The sequence below is a fragment of the Macadamia integrifolia genome, chromosome 12 (genome assembly GCF_013358625.1).
Source record: "Macadamia integrifolia cultivar HAES 741 chromosome 12, SCU_Mint_v3, whole genome shotgun sequence".
Taxonomy (NCBI): Eukaryota; Viridiplantae; Streptophyta; class Magnoliopsida; order Proteales; family Proteaceae; genus Macadamia; species Macadamia integrifolia.
This window is the reverse complement of record NC_056568.1, coordinates 9,819,292-9,837,190: the sequence shown is the minus strand read 5'-3', so window position 1 is coordinate 9,837,190 and position 17,899 is coordinate 9,819,292. Positions and strand designations below refer to the sequence as shown.

The following is a 17,899-nucleotide window of genomic DNA, read 5'->3' as shown; positions in this document are numbered from 1 at the left end:
AATTTATCCTTTTTTTTTTTTTTTAATTTATCTTTAGTACTTGTTTACCCGACTAGATATGATTTTTGAAACCATGCCGGTTCTTGTAATCTTAACGAGTCGATTCAGTGAGTTAACCCGCACGATTCACATCTATTAATTAAAACGTAGCAGCTGTCATCAACTATCATTCATCTGCACTATCCACACTCTGTCTGTGTCTACAGTGTGTGGTAGAGAGAGAAAGGAACTGGCGGCAGAATCTGTGACGATTTAAAAGGGTAACCCAATATCCCAATACCCAGTAATTACTGGTCAGGTGGTCGTTGTTCGACGATCTTTCGGTTCCATCTGGTGGGATTTCAAAAGGAAGAATTACATATGTTTTGCTTACTTAATCCGTCCTCTTCTGCTGTTTCTCACACCGTTTCATGGTCCAGTGAAGAAGAAGAAGAACACGGAAAGAAAAGCTGAGGAGGTAATAGAAGAAGAAGAAAAAGAAGAGCAAGAAACGAAAAGAGGAAAATTGTGATTTTCTTTCTAGAAGAGAGGAAGGATGGGCATTCCTTCCGACGACATGGTTATCATTAGGCCGCCAGATAAGGAAGGTGATCCCAGTGTCATCACTGTGAACTGCCCAGACAAAACTGGTTTGGGTTGCGACCTCTGTCGTTTATTGCTTTTCTTTGGGTTGAATATCGTAAAAGGAGGTAAGGGTAATGAGTAGAAGAGACCAAAGAAGATTATTGATTCTTCTTTTTCTACTTCGATCTTTGTTCTTTTCTTTTCAATTTCTGGTGTTAATTGAGAAGTTTGTTTGTTAATTTTCCCATTTGATTTTCTGGTGAAGATATTACAACGGATGGGAAATGGTGCTACCTTGTCTTCTGGGTTGTCGGAATACCCACCACGAGATGGGATTTATTGAAAAGGAGACTGGTTGGAGCGTGCCCTTCGTGTAATTCTGCTTCGGAAATTTATTATTACAGATCGGAGTTGCAGCAGAAGAAGCCTCCTGATGTTTTCCTCTTGAAGTTCTGTTGCTTTGATCGGAGAGGCCTCTTGCACGGTTAGTAGTAGCATCCCCTGTCTCTCTTTTTCCTGGTTTTCTTGTTCACTTGGGTTGTAGAACTGGAATTTGGTTTTTTATTTGTCGAGGTTGGAAGTTTGATTTGGGGATTACAACCTTTAAGTGTTCTTTCCCTGTTACGTTTTTCAAATTCTTTTACTGGTTTTTCTTTAATTTTCTTTGGATTTGGGTATTTAGAGTTTTTTTTTTTTTTTTTCTCTCCGTTATTTCTGTATTTGAGATTTCTTTTTTTTTTTCAAAAATTTTTATTATATGTTTTTTGGGGGGTTTAATTTGGTAGATGTCACCGAAGTCCTCTGCGAGCTTGAGCTCATAATCAGGAAAGTCAAGGTATCAACCACCCCAGATGGAAGAGTAATGGACCTTTTCTTCATCACAGACACCAGGTGCTTCATTTCTTACAATTTTCCTCCCACTTAGAAGAAAACTATTATCTGTTCTTTTATATTCCCTCTTTTTTGTTTTCTTGAATGTTCTTGATCTCCCACCAATTTAAGTAGAATGAATGGTATTGGAAAAAATCATTTTACCCTTTAGGTTATTAAATTGGAACAATTTACGACTGGGAGTGGAAAATCTGATCTGCATTTGAAAAAAAAAAAAATCTGTTGCAGATTAATTTTTTCTTACTTCAGTGGCATATTTCTTTGAAAAAAAAAGGATTGGCTTGTTTCAGTTAATATATTCAATTAACTTCAATCCAATACATCCTAGAAGATTTATGCTCAACTTTTGTTCTTGAGTTTCTTAATCAATTTTCTGGAGTACTCACTGTTTGTCTCACTTTACTTATGTTTGACAACCAAACAGCATTTAAAACTTACCACATCAAAGTTTTCATACAAGTTTTTCTACTGCAGTTTAATTGTTCATGGAAATAAACATTGCTAGGTTTTTTTATAATCCAATAACATGTTTTCACTTTTATGGAATTTTCCAACTTTTCTTCAACCAGGGAACTTCTGCATACAGAGAAGAGGAAGGAGGATACTCGTGATCGTTTGAGAGGGGTTTTGGGGGATGCAATGATCAGTTGTGAGATAGAATTGGCTGGTCCTGAAATTGCAACATGTTCACATGGTTCTTCATTTCTCCCTGTTGCAGCCATGGAAGAGATGTTTAGGTTAGAGCTTACCAAAGAACTTCAAAGTGGGTTTGCAACTGCCAACAATGTTTCTATTATGATGGACAATTCCCTCAGCCCTTCTCACACACTCATTCAAATCAATTGCCAAGATCACAAAGGTCTCCTCTATGACATTATGAGAACTTTGAAGGACTATAATATACAGGTAACAATATTGAATATAAATAGCAGCACTGAATAGGTTCCTTTAATAAATAGCAGGTCTGCTGGAAAGAAGATCTCAGAATGCGGCCGACCTCTGACCCCAAAGCTTTAGTATCTCTTTAGTCGCCAGTCCTGTCTTTTATCTGTCTGTCCTTATTCCAACAATATCAATCGACAAGGAGGAATCCACTTTGTAATTCATGTCATTCTTTATGTTGGGAGATGAGTTTCGATGTATTGGGTCTATCTGTATTTATAGAAGCTTTAATTTCTGTGCTTATCTTAATTGTCGGTTCAGTCTATGCATGGCGAAAGGGGACTTCATGTATTCTTTGAGCCTTTATAAAGATGAAAAAAATAAGAAGGAAGCAAGTGAGAGAGAGGGGTGAGGGAGGGAAAAACAATAATAGCCTCCTAGGTGAAAATTTGTAATTATATATGTAATTGATGCCATTGTGTCAGACCTCGTATCGATGTTGAACGTCGGCACCATGTCTTCATTCTTTGTATATTATTAAGTCCCAACTATTCCAAGATGTTTTAAAACCTAGGTTTTTGCAGTGTGTTTCTTAATATTCCTTGTGATATATATGCCTTTCTTTTGTTCAAATGAATATTTGGGGGCAAGTTCTGATGCTTTTGTTCTTTAATTGTCATGAATAAGTCTTTATTTTGTTTTCCAGACTTCTTTTGGCCGTTTCAACATGAATGAAAGAGGACAATGTGAGGTGGATTGGTTCATAATGCAAGTAGATGGAAAGAAGCTAGTTGATCCAAGCAAGCAGGATGCAGTGAGGTCTCGCCTTTTGATGGAGCTGTTTCGTCCTCTAAGAGTAGCTGTGGTTAGCCGAGGTCCTGATACAGAACTTCTAGTTGCAAACCCTGTAGAGTTATCTGGGAAGGGTCGGCCTCTTGTCTTTCATGACATCACCCTTGCACTCAAGATACTCAATACATGCATCTTCTCGGTACTTTCTGAGCCTCTATATATTGTTTTATTCCTTGTAGTTGATGGATCTACTTATACTGATGATGACCTTCCAATATTTACTCTAAACAAATTATGCTGTGATCGGTTTTGGCAGGCTGAGATTGGGAGGAACGTGATTGGGGATCGGGAGTGGGAAGTTTACAGAATCCTTCTTGATGAAGGGGATGGACCTTCAGTGCCAAGGAAGAAGATCAAAGAGGAAGTTACAAAGATGTTGATGGGTTGGAAGTGAATGCTGTCCCAAGTATTTGTATGAGCTTCTCCAATCCACTCTACAGTTTACCTTTTCTTGCCCCTTGTTGAGCCCAGGTTGATTGTCTATAGAAGCAGTAGGTACTAAATGTTGACATATATGTTGTGATTGGGAAGCTATTTTATAGTTGATAGCATCTTATGGTAGGTACTTGGCTGTACAGAAGAGAGATGATGATTAGAAATGAGATGGAACAGTATTAGCTCCTATGGCATTGTATATAAAATGAAATAAATCTGAGATTTCTATTTATGTTCTTTATATGTCTGTGATCTGTCTTTCATGGTGTGATCATTCTAATGTTAGCTTGAAAGGGTAGTATGAAGCAGTAGCAAACTGAAACTGATAGACAAGAGGAATGTTCACCGTGGTTGCAGGGAAACTCCTTGATCCTTTCCAAATCTTGGTTAATGCAAGCAAATGGATTCATGACTTGCATCTTCTACATCTTTTTATTTTTTTTAAATACGGGTCTATATATTTATGCGTGACCAGTGCAAGGAGTCTGATTTACATAGATCAGAAATCCAAGAAGTGGAAGAGGGCCAATCCATCCTGCACACTGAGGAAGTGGCTTTCTGGGCTAAGGAGTTAGCCATGTTGTTAGTGTCTCAAGCAACATACTTGAATGAACAAGAAAGAAAAAAAGTAGCCAGTATTTGATGTCCGTCAAAATACAAAGTACTTCAAGTTTGGAATCCAAATGGTTGCTGCTTAGGATAGTGGCAAGCTCAAGATTATCTGTTTCCACTTCAATGTTTTCAATTGCTTCAGCAATACTATGTAAGAACTCACACCGAATTGCAATTGCTTCTCCTTGAAGAATAGATGAGAAAGAAATTGGCTTAGAGATAGCAAAAGGATAGATGAGAAAGAAATTGGCTTAGAGATAGCAAACTTTGGGAGACCTTCGGAATTTCTAAGAATAAATCCCACTCCACTTCATCTTGGACATGGTAGCATCAGTATTGAGTAAGGGTGTCAATCGGCTCAGTTTGGTTTCCAATGATGATAAGGTGGATCAATACCGAACCAGGAACCAACTCGGTTCCGCATTTAGATACTCAAGTCGATTCAATTAAGTTTCGTTTCGAATTTGAATCAGATATGCAGTTTTCATTCGGTTTTGTACCTCGGTTTTAATTCGATTATGAAAACGGTTCCACTTTTGAACCATGACTGTGATGGACCAAAGGCCATAATGGGCTCAAGTTATGGGCCTCATGGCCATTGCCAACTCCAAAATTGTCTTAGCATGTAAATATGTGATGATAAATTGCAAAAAACACTTAACACCTAAAAATATCTCTTAACAATGCTAGGGTTTTTTAATTTTTTGGTTTTAAGAGCAATTTAGTTCGGTTTTGGTTCGAACCGATGGTTCTTACACCCTAAATCAAAACCGAACCGAATCGATGTCCACACTTAGATCTCAAACCGAATTTGAACTGAATCAATTCGGTTCAATTTAGTCTAATTAATTCGGCTTGGTTTTGGATTCAGTATTTGGTTTCGGTCTAAAATTGACACCCTTAGTATTGAGTTTATGAAAGGTGGTACAGGGAGGACACCAATGTTCAAAAAGATTAGAACCAGTTTGTTGTGGATTCTGATAAAAGGGTCTACTGGATGCATGGCTACTGCAAAACTCATCAAACTTTTTTTCAACATATGAGATTATCACCCATCTACAATCATGTTTTCAACTATTGAAACAAGGGGGAGAGGTTTTGTGCACAGCCATGTGCAATCGAGTTTTCAACTATTGGATGAACAAGACTGTGTACAGTACACAATCTCTCACCTCCATCAAATGATTGAAGGCACGATCACTCACCATGCACGGCCCTGCACAAAATCTTTTGCGAATAGAAAAAAATTCCTATAAGATTAACCTGTTTATTCGATTTTATGTTGTATCAGGCCAAACCGAAGTTGGGTCCTTGTGTGAAGTAAGGGTAGAAATATGCAGAGCCTCAGCCACTACCGAGTACTGAGTCTACTGACTACTCAGACTTCTGGGCGGGGCCTTGGTTAAGCTAAGCCTGAACTGACTGGGCTTGTGTTCGCCTTTCACAACCCAACATCAATATCTAAATTATATCAATGGTTTATATTGTATTTGTATCTAAAAAATTAAAGGTCACTTTATAGTTGATACTATACCATGATAGCTTGGATTTTTTTTTAATCACAAAAAAAAAAGCTTAGAATTGAAGGGGAAAAACAATATATATTAAACATATAGTTAGATAAATCCGGGATTGAATTAGATATGACCAAATAAGATTCCAAATAGGACACCGAGATTCGATGCAAAGGATGCCTTATGAGACTCTTCATTTTGATCCATAAAGGTTATTATGGGAGAATATTTGTATAAAGATTGTTAGTATGTATAGTAAGGAAATAGGAAGATTATAATGGAGAACTGAGATATTTATCAAAAGAATATTTCATATGGATCAATTTGATTCGAAGCTTCAAAATGTACACTACTAGTGTTGGGCATGTGTATCAATAGCTTAGGATAATTTTTTTTTTTTTTTTAATTCAAATAGCTTCTTTCTCTTTTATTTTATTTTTATTAAAATGGAGGTATACCTTGGTCCAAACTCTCGAAGGACCTGAACTCCAAAGTGATAAAATTATGGACATTTAATGTTGAAGCAAATGGACAGTATAATTGTGGAACTATGGTCATTTTATATTATATTATATTATCGTAAACTATATTATGTAGTTGTTGAGTGATGCTAGTGGTATATATATCGCTCATTTTCAAGCAAACTCTGATTAATGGTTTAGAAAATATAGAATAGAACTATTTGCTCAGATGACGACATTGACGATGATGATGATTTTCATTAATTAAATTCCAATTTAATTGTATAATAAGAGTTTATATGGTGATGTCACTAGCATAATTTTAATTAGAATGTGAATGTCACTCTCTTTAGGTATAGGTGAGTGATTGATACATCAAGATTTGTTTGTATAGATATACGTAAATTTTTTATTTATTGTTGCTTTTTGAGAATCGTTCTTCATCCTCCTATTGTTTTATTAACAATTGAGACAAGATTCTATTGTCACTTGATACTATACCATGGTACGTTAAAATTGAAGCAAAAAAATATTAAACATGTTGTTAGATTGATCCAGGATTGAATCAGATATGACCAAATTAGATTTCAAATAGGACTCCGAGATTTAATGCAAAGGTTACCTTATGGGAAGCTTAATTTTGATTCATAAATGTGAATTATGAGAGAATATTTGTATGAGGATTTTTTGTTTAGGTATGGTAAGGAAATAGGAAGATTGAAATGGAGAGCTTAGATTTTATCAAAAGAATATTTCACATGGATCAAATTGATTCGATGCTTTTAAAATGGATACTAAGAGTATTGGACGCATGTATCAACATGCAACGATAATGTTAGACATTGTAATTCTATGAATTAAAAATTTAAAAAACAAAAAATAAAAAATCACACCGATCCTTAAGCTCCTCACCATCGGCCATGGCATCCATGGCTTGGGAAGAAGAAGAGCGAAGAGCAGCAAGGAGTGTTGCAAGCTAGTGTGGGTTGTAGAAATGGGGAGCCAAGGGTTGTAGGTATTATTTTAAAACACAAAATTGGGGATAACTTTTTTTTATTCAAACAGCTTCTTTCTCTTTTAATTTTTATTTTATTTTATTTTTTGGATAAGATGTATACTTAAAGTTGAATGAATTATTTATTATTATATAACAATGTTGATACTAGTAACTAAAGCCTTGGTCCGGACTCTGAAAGGACCTAAACTCCAAAGTGTTAAAATTATGGACATTTTATGTTGAAGCAAATGGAGAGTAGATTTGTGAAACTATGGTCATTTGATATTACATTATCGTAAACTTTATTGTGTAGTTGTTGAGTGATGCTAGTGGTAAATACAGCACTCATTTTCATAAGCAAGCTCTAATTAATAATTTACAAAAACGTAGAATAAAACAATTGCTCAGATGATGACAACGATGATGATGAAAATTTTCGTTAATTAATTGTAAATTTAATTGTATAATAGGAGTTTATATGGTGATATCACTAGCTTAATTTTAATTAGAATGCGAATGTCACTCTTTTTAGATATAGGTGAGTGATTGATACATCAAGATTTGTTTGTATGGATATACATCATCTTCCTATTGTTTTATTAATGATTGAGATAAAATTTTATTGTCACCTTGTAAAGAGATTTTTTCATCATCCTTCAAATAATATCCACCAATGTTTTGATGTTGTGATTAGATTCTTGAATAGTGAGTCCCGTAACGAAATCAGAGAATAAGATCATGTCGATTAAGAGGTTCTCTCTTTATCATAGAAAAATTGATCCAATAAATATTTAAGTAAAAAAAAAGAAGAATACTACTAGTTTGTAAATATGTGCACCTAGACACACAGCAAGTGCCAAAAAACCAGACTACTACCACGTAGCCTCTTATTAGCTCGTGTGCTGATGTGTACCCAGGCCAACAGAGTAGGTGTGCTCTTATCAAAAAGAAATAAGTAAATAAATATAGGCAGTTAACTCTTCACAGAAGGTAGGTTGATTCTCTCTACCCAACCCCAACCAACCCTTTTTTAGGTTCATGTCACGGCCAGACCTTGGAACAAAATAAACTTGGATTGTTCCGAAATTAAATAAACATGAACCGTCTCTTTCTCACTGACCCAGACAGGCCAGACCCTTACCCGATTGATACTTTTGCAGTGTTCCACAGAAAGTAAGAAGAGAATGCTAGCACTAGCAGAGCTGAGGTGAAGTAAGAGATGATCTGAAGATGTTGCAGAGAACCCAAGGAAAAAACATGAAAAAAGGGAGAAAAGGAAACACTTTTTCAGAATTAGAAATGCTGACCACTGTACGGTTTTTTTTAATGATTTCGTGGGCACCATTACCCGACCCCACCACCTATTTTTAAACAAAGATTTAAAGCTCTGACACTCCAGCTTTTTATTTTTTTTGGGTAAATTCTGACACTTCAGCTGCTCACCAACTTCCCTGGATTCGTCCTTATTTATCCATAGATTCCATTTCCCCAATTTAATAATACTTTAAATCAATTTTTTCATTTCTGTTTCTGTTTACAAAAAAATATTTATTTATTTATTTATTTATTTTCCTCTCTCATCTATACAATCTTCCTAACAAAATATACAGTGGCATAACCAATCCTTACCCTACAACAGTTCTTCGGTGGTGGGGCCCACTTGTGAAGAATAACACAGGCTGTCCTCCACTATTTTGCCTGCATCAGCATCCACGCTGGGGAAAAAATGCACTTCCAAATAGCTGGCAACCTCCCGTTCCAACTTCCAACCGGACCAGAATCGTCACGTGTCCGATGATGACTCGCCATGAAGCCTCGAACGCCTGTATGACCTATCAAGCTTCTTCGATAGGGCATGTAGGACCTGCCAAGTGGCATCACCTTCCTGCAAATTACGGTTGAACAGTAGAGCCTGCCTGATCGATGGGTCCCACAGATTCCTCTGAATGTCAGACAAATTGGTCGCGGCCACATGCTCCAGTATCTTCCCCAACTTAACCACATCCTTCTCCGCCACCGTCAGAGAGATCTCCGGCCACCGAACGACATCAGGGAAGGGAAGTTTAATCCCGTCGGCGATTATAACCGGAACACATCCAAGAGCAACCGATTCCACCAACCTTGGGCTCCAGGGGGCCCACCCCAGTGGACACAAACAAAACACCGACCGTACGATCTCTGATTGATAACCATCGTATCTGTGCCGTTTCAGATAAAACCTCCGGTTCCAGTTGTACTTGTTCCATATCACCGTTCGTACTCGCCTGAGGAATTAAAAAAAAGACGTTAGGGAACGGGCTTTTACAAAAACACCCCGGAATGAAAATAAAAAATAAAAAACTCGTCCATGCGAACCACGCCTGTAACGTGCACAGCATTAGCCACATTAACAGGTCATCAGCATAGGCCACATAAACAGGTCATCAGCATAGGCTTTTTCGTCCTAAAAAATACGAACTTTGACCCGATTTTCCGGTTCAATGTTCGGAATTTGGACTGTCAACTTCCCACGAGAAACGAAGAAGGCAAGAAGAGTCCATGGAGAGATTTTGAGAAGATTATTTACTTGCTGTAAAATCGTCCACTGACGTTCTTGGGATGAACTTCCATTTTCCCTCTGAAGAAAACCCATATATCTCTCTCGCCGCTGCCTTTCTGCACCTTCTCCAGCGTCGACCGTACACTTTCCGGCGACACATAAGGCGGTATCACCACATTTTCTACTTCTTGGCAGGCATGTTTGTATTTAACACCAAATGTCTGCAATATAATCGATTTCTTCAAGAACTCTGGAACACCATCTGCAATCGCTACATCCTCCTTCAAAACCAGACACGGCAAACCACATAGCCGATTAAACCATTAATTTAAGCCATCCAAGTTCTATAAAGATTCGTTTTTTAATGAACAGTAAATGGAAAGTTGGAAACGCACCAATGTGTGAAAACAGGGTCCGAAATCATGGGAAGCAACAAAGACATGATCAGCCCCACTACTTCTATTCCAATACGGCATCTCTGAAGAGATGAGTTGTATCGCTGAAGCTATCAGAGGCCGTGCGTGACCAATCGCCGGAAACCCATTTACAGTACTGAAGTTGCAGGAAACATAAACAGGGACAAAGAAGAAATCTGCTTCCAATGGGTTAAGCGTCCGGACATCGCTACTTAATAGGGCTTTGTGTATTGCGACTTCCGCAGCGAACAGATGGTTACTGCATCTCTCGTTTGCGAGCCAGTCCTTGTTATATTTCGGTGGGAGATCGTAAACATAAACCTTCAGATCATTGAACAAACCTGATAGAGGAAATCAAAAGAGATGAGAGCTTGAATGATGAAAAAAAAAAAAAGAGAAGGCGAAGTAAAATGAATTGAACCTTGAGACAAGACTGGATTTTGGCTTCTGGGTTGTTGCGAAACCGAAGTATTGGTTTCGAACATGGCACGAGAGACGAAGTTGGTTAGGGAAGTAGAGACGGTGGTTTTACGCAGAGGTGAGGTTTTGGTGGAGTTACTGATGAGATAAGAGCTAAAGAAATAGAGAGATAAAGAAAACCAAAGAACCCATCTGAAATATCTGTAACAGAAGTTCTTATCTTGTCTTCCATGGCGGTGTACGAGCTTCATCCCTAGATAGAAGCCCCTGTTCTTGGTTGTCCTTCTGAACACCATCTCATCAATGATATAAAAACCAGAATTAAACCAAAAAATCAGAAATAAGAAATGGATTTTGTTGATCAGAGGAGCCTTTCAGTTCTAGTTGAAGCTTGAAGTGAATACTAAGAAACAAAGATTGAAGGGACTGGTTGTTGGTGGATCGTTTTTCCATTTCTCTTTTGTCTGAGAAATATTTTTCCGTTTGGTTTGGGTTTGGTGCTCTTTTGTTTGTATCAGAAGAACTAGAGCCGCAAAGATCACAGAACCCACCAATGGACGCTCAGGATTGATGGTGCTGACGGACACGGCGGAAAGCTCGATAAAGGATGCTTTTGAATTGCTTCGTCACGAATCCCTATAGTTGTGAAAGTTGGTTCGTTCTTTAAAAGGTCCACAAAAGAGATCGTTCTCTGGCCCTAGCGTGACATAAAATTGGCCCCGCTTTTGAACTGGATTTCGACCTCTTCAACGACTCTCCTTCCAAATTAATCGGGCACACGCACACACACCTGCGTTGCGGGATTTAGGGCTGTTTGATTATGTTTTCAGACGTCGTGTCTCTCTTTTTTTTTTTTTTTGCTCACAAACGAAAAAATACATAAAAAATCGTTTGATTTTTCTGTTTATTTCACTTATTTTTTAAAATTAAAATAGAAATTTATACATATTTTTGTGTTTAGAAATAGGAATAGAGAAATAAGTCAAACTTATTTTTCTTTCTTAAAACAAGTGGGAGAGACAAAAATTTCATCAGAAAGAAAAAATGAGGGACAAAAATTATGAAAACCCCGATACTTCACTCGATCTATCCCAACCTCAATCTATAGTTGAAAGTTCTCGCTATCCAAAAATGGCAATTTCAACCTAGTAGTACGAAGCTCACAATTTCGGATTACCTTCATCATACCTTTGAAGCTCATCTCCATATAACATATCTATAACTTTAGCGTCATGCCTTCACTCGTGAGTTATATATCTTTTTATGCAATTCAAAAAATTGTTTCTTATCATAAAAATGAAAAAAAAAAAAAAAAAAAACCGTTTTACTGTTTCTGTATCATTTCTACTGTCGACATAGATTCAACATATACAAAATCAAACAGATCCCTTAGCTCCTCTCTAACTTTTTTTCTTTTTCAATTTTTTTTCCGACCTCTTACGCACGCAGTCGAACACTTGTATGCATAGATCCTTATCTGAACTGAACTTTAGAATGTTCAAAGTCGGACCAGTTATGATGGGTTCGATTCCGATTGGGCCAGGAAACAGAAGAAGTGACATCGTGCACGCCAAGCAGTGTATTTTCATTGACTCGTGTAATTAGTAAAGGACACGTAAAAAGCACGTTGCTTACATGTCTGGCTAACCTTGAAAAGGTCTGCCCAATCAACCAATGCCATTTGGCATGTATGAAAAGAGACATCCACGTGGCAGGTCTTAAGAGGTGGGTTCTTGACAAGACCAAACGAACGATTGGGTCATCATTTCTTTATTTTGGGTGTTTGGATTTTTCTAGATAATAATAAATATATGACGACAAAGGCCATAAGAAGGTTAAGTTGTCTTAATAGTGGCCATGACGCGTGTGGATTGCCAACTCTGTGCGTTCACTCTACGTTATGGTGTAGACGACGTATGCTAATGGGTCCATGCGGCACTTACTACATCTAGATGTTTGTTCATAATGGTGTTTAAGTTACTCAATAAATCTTCCTTAATTAAACTACTACTTTTTTCTTTCCTCAGCTTCATATAAATTATAATCCAACTGAAGCTCAACCTTTTTCTGTTCCTCACTAGCTTTGTTTCATTTATTGTTGGGTATACAAAATCCTTAAAAATTACTTCTTTTTTTTTTTTGTGAAAACTGCTGGAAAAGCATGCTACCAAACTATCAAGTGTTATCTGTTTCCACTCTCCCAATGATTGTGCTATTGATATATTTGTTGGGGTATGATGTCTTGTATTTCATCACTGTTTAATTCAAGGAGAACTGATGCAGGCTTCTCAGCACAACAACAGTCCCATTGCGTAGTGGGTATAGGCCCCATTCGAAATTTTCATTTGTGACTCGTTTAGTAAAGGCAATTTTGTACTTTCTGGTATTAGGGTTTTTCGCTATATATTTATAGCGATATTTACTTTTTCTGTTAGTAATTCTAAGAAGTGTAAGAACGAGTACTGTAGCCTTATTCTCCATTGATAGTGAACTAGGATCTTATCTTATCAAGGACGTAAGCAATCTTATCGGACCTTATAAATCTATGTATATTGTTTATTCTTGTCTTTCTATTTCTTTTTGCATCGTTTTTAACGTTGCGTTTCTACAATCTCTGCTCGTAAGAGTTTTCTTAATGCATGATGAAGGGAGGAATCCCCCTCACCATTGCCATTGGTCATGTTCTATTGAATTATATGGTGTTTTTATCTCAAAAGTCCAATCACAAGGTCACATAACTAGTTTTCACTAATGGTGAGGAGATATTTCCTCGCTCGTAAAGGAAAACTTTCACCTATTTGTTCGATGGTAAGTTTTCATAAAATAGTGCTTGTAGAGATAGGGAGAGAAATCAATAGGAGTAGGAGGGATGTGGAGTAAATCAATCAAATATGCATGGGGAGAATGATATCATTCATTTGGGGGGTCATGATGCTAGTATAAAAAAGAATTTGCATGTTACACCAATGAGGTTCTTGTGAATGGTATCATCCATATGAAACCCACATAATAAATAAGAGAGAGAGAGAGATTGTTTATTATATGAAAGAGGCCGGTATGTTAAAATTTCTACATGTATCATGCTTTTCCTATCAAATGTATCAACACTAGTTGCGCTAATTCAGATTAACCACACCTGATGATTTGTTTTTGTAAGCAGCATTTTATCTAAAACAACTTCCTTTTATTACTAAACAATATATATGAATCTTTCATACAATTTTAATTTCCTAATCACCTTTTCTTTTAATAATGTTTGAACTTTATCCTTTTTTGTTAGATACTAAAGTATGCCTCTCTGTTATATTAAAAATAAAAATAACGTATGCCTCTATAACGAACATTTAATACAGTAACTGTCTCTAACTATAGGTAAAGCTTACAAAATCTCTGACAATAAATAATATTTCATGATCGGTGCATGAGAGAAGACCTTTTATATCCTTCAATTAATTACTAATTATTTCAGAACATTGAAGAATTAATAATTAAAAATCTTCTTTTCTTGGGTAAGAGTTTCTCCTATTTAGACTTCTTTTAATAATAGATGCTTCTTATCCTGCTAGAAAAGTTTATAATTAATGCAATACTATATTTTTTTTATGACTTTCAACATTGTCCTCAAATACTATTTACAACTTTATCTATTTATTTATTTTTAATCTTTGCAGTTGATTTTTTATATAAAATATGAGTGATGGTGAAATAAAATTTTCTTATTATTGATGTAGATGAACATTTATTTTTTTATTTATTATTATTTTTTTTTTTGGGATGGTGGGGGGGAGGAGGTGTACAAAAATATGATTCCCACTACAAGGTGAAAATCGGAGAGAAGTTCATAATTTTTTTTTTATGCTTACCATTTAACGATTTTCTTATTGAGACCCCTTCAGATGACAAATAATTTGTAACCTTATTTTTTTGCACTCCTAGTAAAACATGCTTATTTCTTAAGTGAAGGTTAAATCTATTTATTTTACATGTATAGTAAAAAAAAATATGAAGCAATGACAGATATTGAAAATGATAGCCATAGAGGTAAGAACACTTTTAAATTCAAATTATTTTGAATTTCCTTTACTCATTAAATGAAAAACTTTTGAGAATAAAACAAAAATCCATCAAAGTGAGGTTACATGTCCTAAGTACACTTTCAGAGGTGTTACTTAGAAAGCATCATTCGTTTACATGGTAACCGAAGTTTACCCGGCAGCTAACCTAAAGCATGACTTGTCCATCAAATGATTTAATTTTCTAATCAAGACTTCCAATGGCATAAATAGGTAGCCCATCATTTTCAGATTCAGATCCTTTAAGGTTTGGCTAGACGCCTAGCGTGCATCCAATAGCTGATAGCACATAGGCACAGACCTCAACACACAGCGTGCACCCTCAAGGGGCTCCAGCCAATATAGTTCTAAGTATTGGTATCAAATCGCCTGTATCAGACAATCTGTATCGGTTTAAAAAATGTTTGATTCCAATACGTGGCCGAACCGTATCGATTGAACGGTATGGACCAAGGGTAAGAAAGCAAAATACAAAAATCATTTTTTAAGGTATAGCAGGGGTACTTTGTCCTATACTGTGGGCAATCTGATACCAATCCATTTTGATACCGTAATGGTTTTGGAGATGACCGATTCCCATTTTGATGTCGTGCTTTAAAATCATGCTCCCAACCATCAGATGTGCGTTGGCACCTAACGCGATTGGAAAGGATCTCGTTCCTTATTCTTTGGGATGTTTGTGGTGAAAAGGGAAGGGGTGATCTCACTGTATGTTGCTCTCAATTAAGTTACATTCGTTAAAAATAATAATATATTTATGATCTTAAAACTCAATCAAATATATTGAGATACAGACATAATCCCACATTAGAGACAAAGGATGTTTATTCCAAAAAACGACTAAAAAATTAAGACATGAAATCCCTCTCAAGTTTTAAATATACCTAAGGTCACTATAAAGTCAAATTTGCTTACAATAATTAATTGATAACCTGAATTTACTTCCCTATCAGTAATGTGTAGACTTGTTAATAAGAAATGATTAGATGGGAGGTTGGCGTTAATGCTGTTTTCTTCGGTCTATAAGACTGCTATTAGTGCTTCGTGCTTATCCATAAAGAATGCTTCAAGTTAAAGGCTTATAGATTCTTCGTACGGTATATTATTTTTAGGAGAAAATTTTCCTCTACGTGTTTGACGTGTTTATCCAATTGATATTTGTTCAGTTGTGGTTGATATCATCTTTCTTTCTTCTTTGTTTGTGAAGTGTAACTTTGGTTTCAGTTGCAGTGAAACAATTATTATTGCTCACTCCCTTTGTCACAGGCACTCTCTTCTTCTATTGTAGTTGACTTTCCTTGTAATGATCATTGGCTCATTTCTGTCTCACTATTATAACTGAATTTCAATTGAATGATTTGATGCACGAGTCTTTTTCTAATTAAAAAAAAAAAAACATTCACCACCTTATTCTATGATTTTCAGAAACCCCTATAGTTAGTACATGCCTTGAAATACCCTCTCAATATCCCTCAGCTTCTAAACCCATTGTGGTGAATGAGGCATCATCATGGCTAAAGAAAAACTCGATCCTTATTTTTATGGGAATGAGTTCCTTGTCTAATTGCATAGTGTACGATAATGTCTACCTATGGTTATTTTTCTCAATGCATAATAAAAGGTAGATATGTCATTTTATAGAATATAATAGGGAGAAAGATACAAGGAGGCAATAACATCCACTATGCAGCTAATTGACGTCATACTTTATCTCTATTCTTATAAAGTTTTATACAAGATGCATCTACATACTGCTCGTGAAATGGGCAATAGCCCTTATCAAAAAATGGCAAAAGTTTTCCTCCACATAGAGTGAAAAGAGAATGTCTACCCATCCTGACATCCATAGTGATTTGATTGATGTTTTAATTGTACTATTGTAATAATGAATATCATAAATAACCTATAATTCTCACCCACTCGCTTTCTATTGTTGAATGTTCGGAACATTTTTTTCTCATTTTTTTTTTTTTGTAATAAAAAAGAATGCTCCATGATAGTGATCATAGTCCCAGGACAAACCCACATACGGCAAGCAGTGTTTCCTCATGACCAATGAGTGATAGTGAGTATGCCAAGACTCGAACCAACAACTAGTCGATTCGAACAGTGATGGTTGAGGGCATTTTCACTACTAGGCTATCAACCCCATTGGTCATTTTTTTCCCATTTCAATCTTAGGGTAAGATCCCATAGATTAAGAAATTATTGAAGAATCGATCCCCGAGATTATTATTGATGATCTCTCTCTCTCTGTCTCTCATATTAGTGGACTATTGTAGGAATTGATCTTCCTCTCTTTCATGTTCCTACACGATCTAGCTTAAAATGTATGTTTTACCACTACAAGGGTGTTTCCAATAGAACAAGATCATATTTGTGTCAGTCCTTTCAGTGCACATTGAATAATTGGCAGCACTTTAGACATGCACTCAAATGTTTTCCAATCATTCGATATGTGCTGAAGGGGATTGTTGGTGCACTTAAGAGGATCTCGTTTCATTTCAAATTGTAGGCGAAGTTGCTCAAGACCCCGAACAACATGACCTGTTTAAGACACTAGATAAGGCACTCTATCAAACCCTAGATTTAAAGAGGCCTTTGGAGTCTCGGACTACATGAGGCCATAGAGACCACCGGTGTGTGAAGTGATCAAGGTATGCATTTCCATCAAACATTTTGATGTAGTTAGGTACTGGTTTAGAAGCAATGAGGCAAATGAACATACTTTTTTATAGATGGGAATTTTCTAATTGATATCTTAGAGCCTGTTTGGTAACTCTCCCGAGATCATACTTTTTTGTTCTCAATATTGCATATTGAGATGATATTTTGAACGGCAAATGAACATACTTTTATTTTGGATATTTTTTGTTCTAGATTCTATTTCATAGCCGCTCTTGCCTTAAGCTGAACAACGAACTTCGCCATTGTTCCCTCCGGGAAGCCGACCTTGCCTCTTCTGTTCCTGTACGGGTAAGAGAAGACAAAGAGGAGAATGGATAGAGATTGGGGTTCGAAGCCCGGTAGTGGAGGTGCAGCCTCCGCTCAAAATGAAGCGATCGACAGGAGAGAAAGGCTCAGAAGGCTAGCGCTTGAGACCATCGATCTGGCAAAGGATCCCTATTTTATGCGCAACCATCTTGGCAGGTTTGTTCTTTCTTTCTTGAAAACCCCTAATAAGAACTTTCTTGTCCATTTCTCATTTGGTGAATGAATGATTGATTTATTGTGGGTGTTTTT

General features: G+C 36.5%; 2 protein-coding genes across 2 annotated transcripts; one reads left to right on the top strand and one right to left on the bottom strand.

Moving 5' to 3' along the window:
- The first annotated feature begins 171 nt into the window (after positions 1-171).
- On the top strand, positions 172-3,865 carry LOC122056989 (ACT domain-containing protein ACR10-like). Its single transcript, XM_042618964.1, has 6 exons — positions 172-689; positions 830-1,048; positions 1,350-1,455; positions 2,025-2,361; positions 3,044-3,328; positions 3,446-3,865. The coding sequence occupies exons 1-6, from the start codon at positions 536-538 to the stop codon at positions 3,581-3,583; spliced, it is 1,239 nt and encodes a 412-aa protein (XP_042474898.1). The 5' UTR covers positions 172-535; the 3' UTR covers positions 3,584-3,865.
- Positions 3,866-8,741: 4,876 nt separating this feature from the next.
- LOC122057317 (probable glucuronoxylan glucuronosyltransferase IRX7) lies at positions 8,742-11,058 on the bottom strand. The gene is made up of 4 exons (XM_042619370.1): positions 10,585-11,058; positions 10,143-10,504; positions 9,775-10,028; positions 8,742-9,472 (listed from the first exon to the last, which is right to left on the bottom strand). The coding sequence occupies exons 1-4, from the start codon at positions 10,877-10,879 to the stop codon at positions 8,992-8,994; spliced, it is 1,392 nt and encodes a 463-aa protein (XP_042475304.1). The 5' UTR covers positions 10,880-11,058; the 3' UTR covers positions 8,742-8,991.
- Positions 11,059-17,899: the final 6,841 nt, after the last annotated feature.

What these genes read in the sequence shown, in the direction of transcription:
- LOC122056989 (XM_042618964.1), top strand. Translation starts at nt 536, where the DNA reads ATGGGCATTCCTTCCGACGACATGGTTATCATTAGGCCGCCAGATAAG. An exon ending in GTTGAATATCGTAAAAGGAG is followed by an intron (nt 690 to 829) that starts GTAAGGGTAATG and finishes TTTCTGGTGAAG; the next exon opens with ATATTACAACGGATGGGAAA. An exon ending in TGAAGGACTATAATATACAG is followed by an intron (nt 2,362 to 3,043) that starts GTAACAATATTG and finishes TTTGTTTTCCAG; the next exon opens with ACTTCTTTTGGCCGTTTCAA.
- LOC122057317 (XM_042619370.1), bottom strand. Translation starts at nt 10,879, where the DNA reads ATGGTGTTCAGAAGGACAACCAAGAACAGGGGCTTCTATCTAGGGATG. An exon ending in GACCCTGTTTTCACACATTG is followed by an intron (nt 10,029 to 10,142) that starts GTGCGTTTCCAA and finishes CTGGTTTTGAAG; the next exon opens with GAGGATGTAGCGATTGCAGA. An exon ending in AGTGGACGATTTTACAGCAA is followed by an intron (nt 9,473 to 9,774) that starts GTAAATAATCTT and finishes TTAATTCCTCAG; the next exon opens with GCGAGTACGAACGGTGATAT.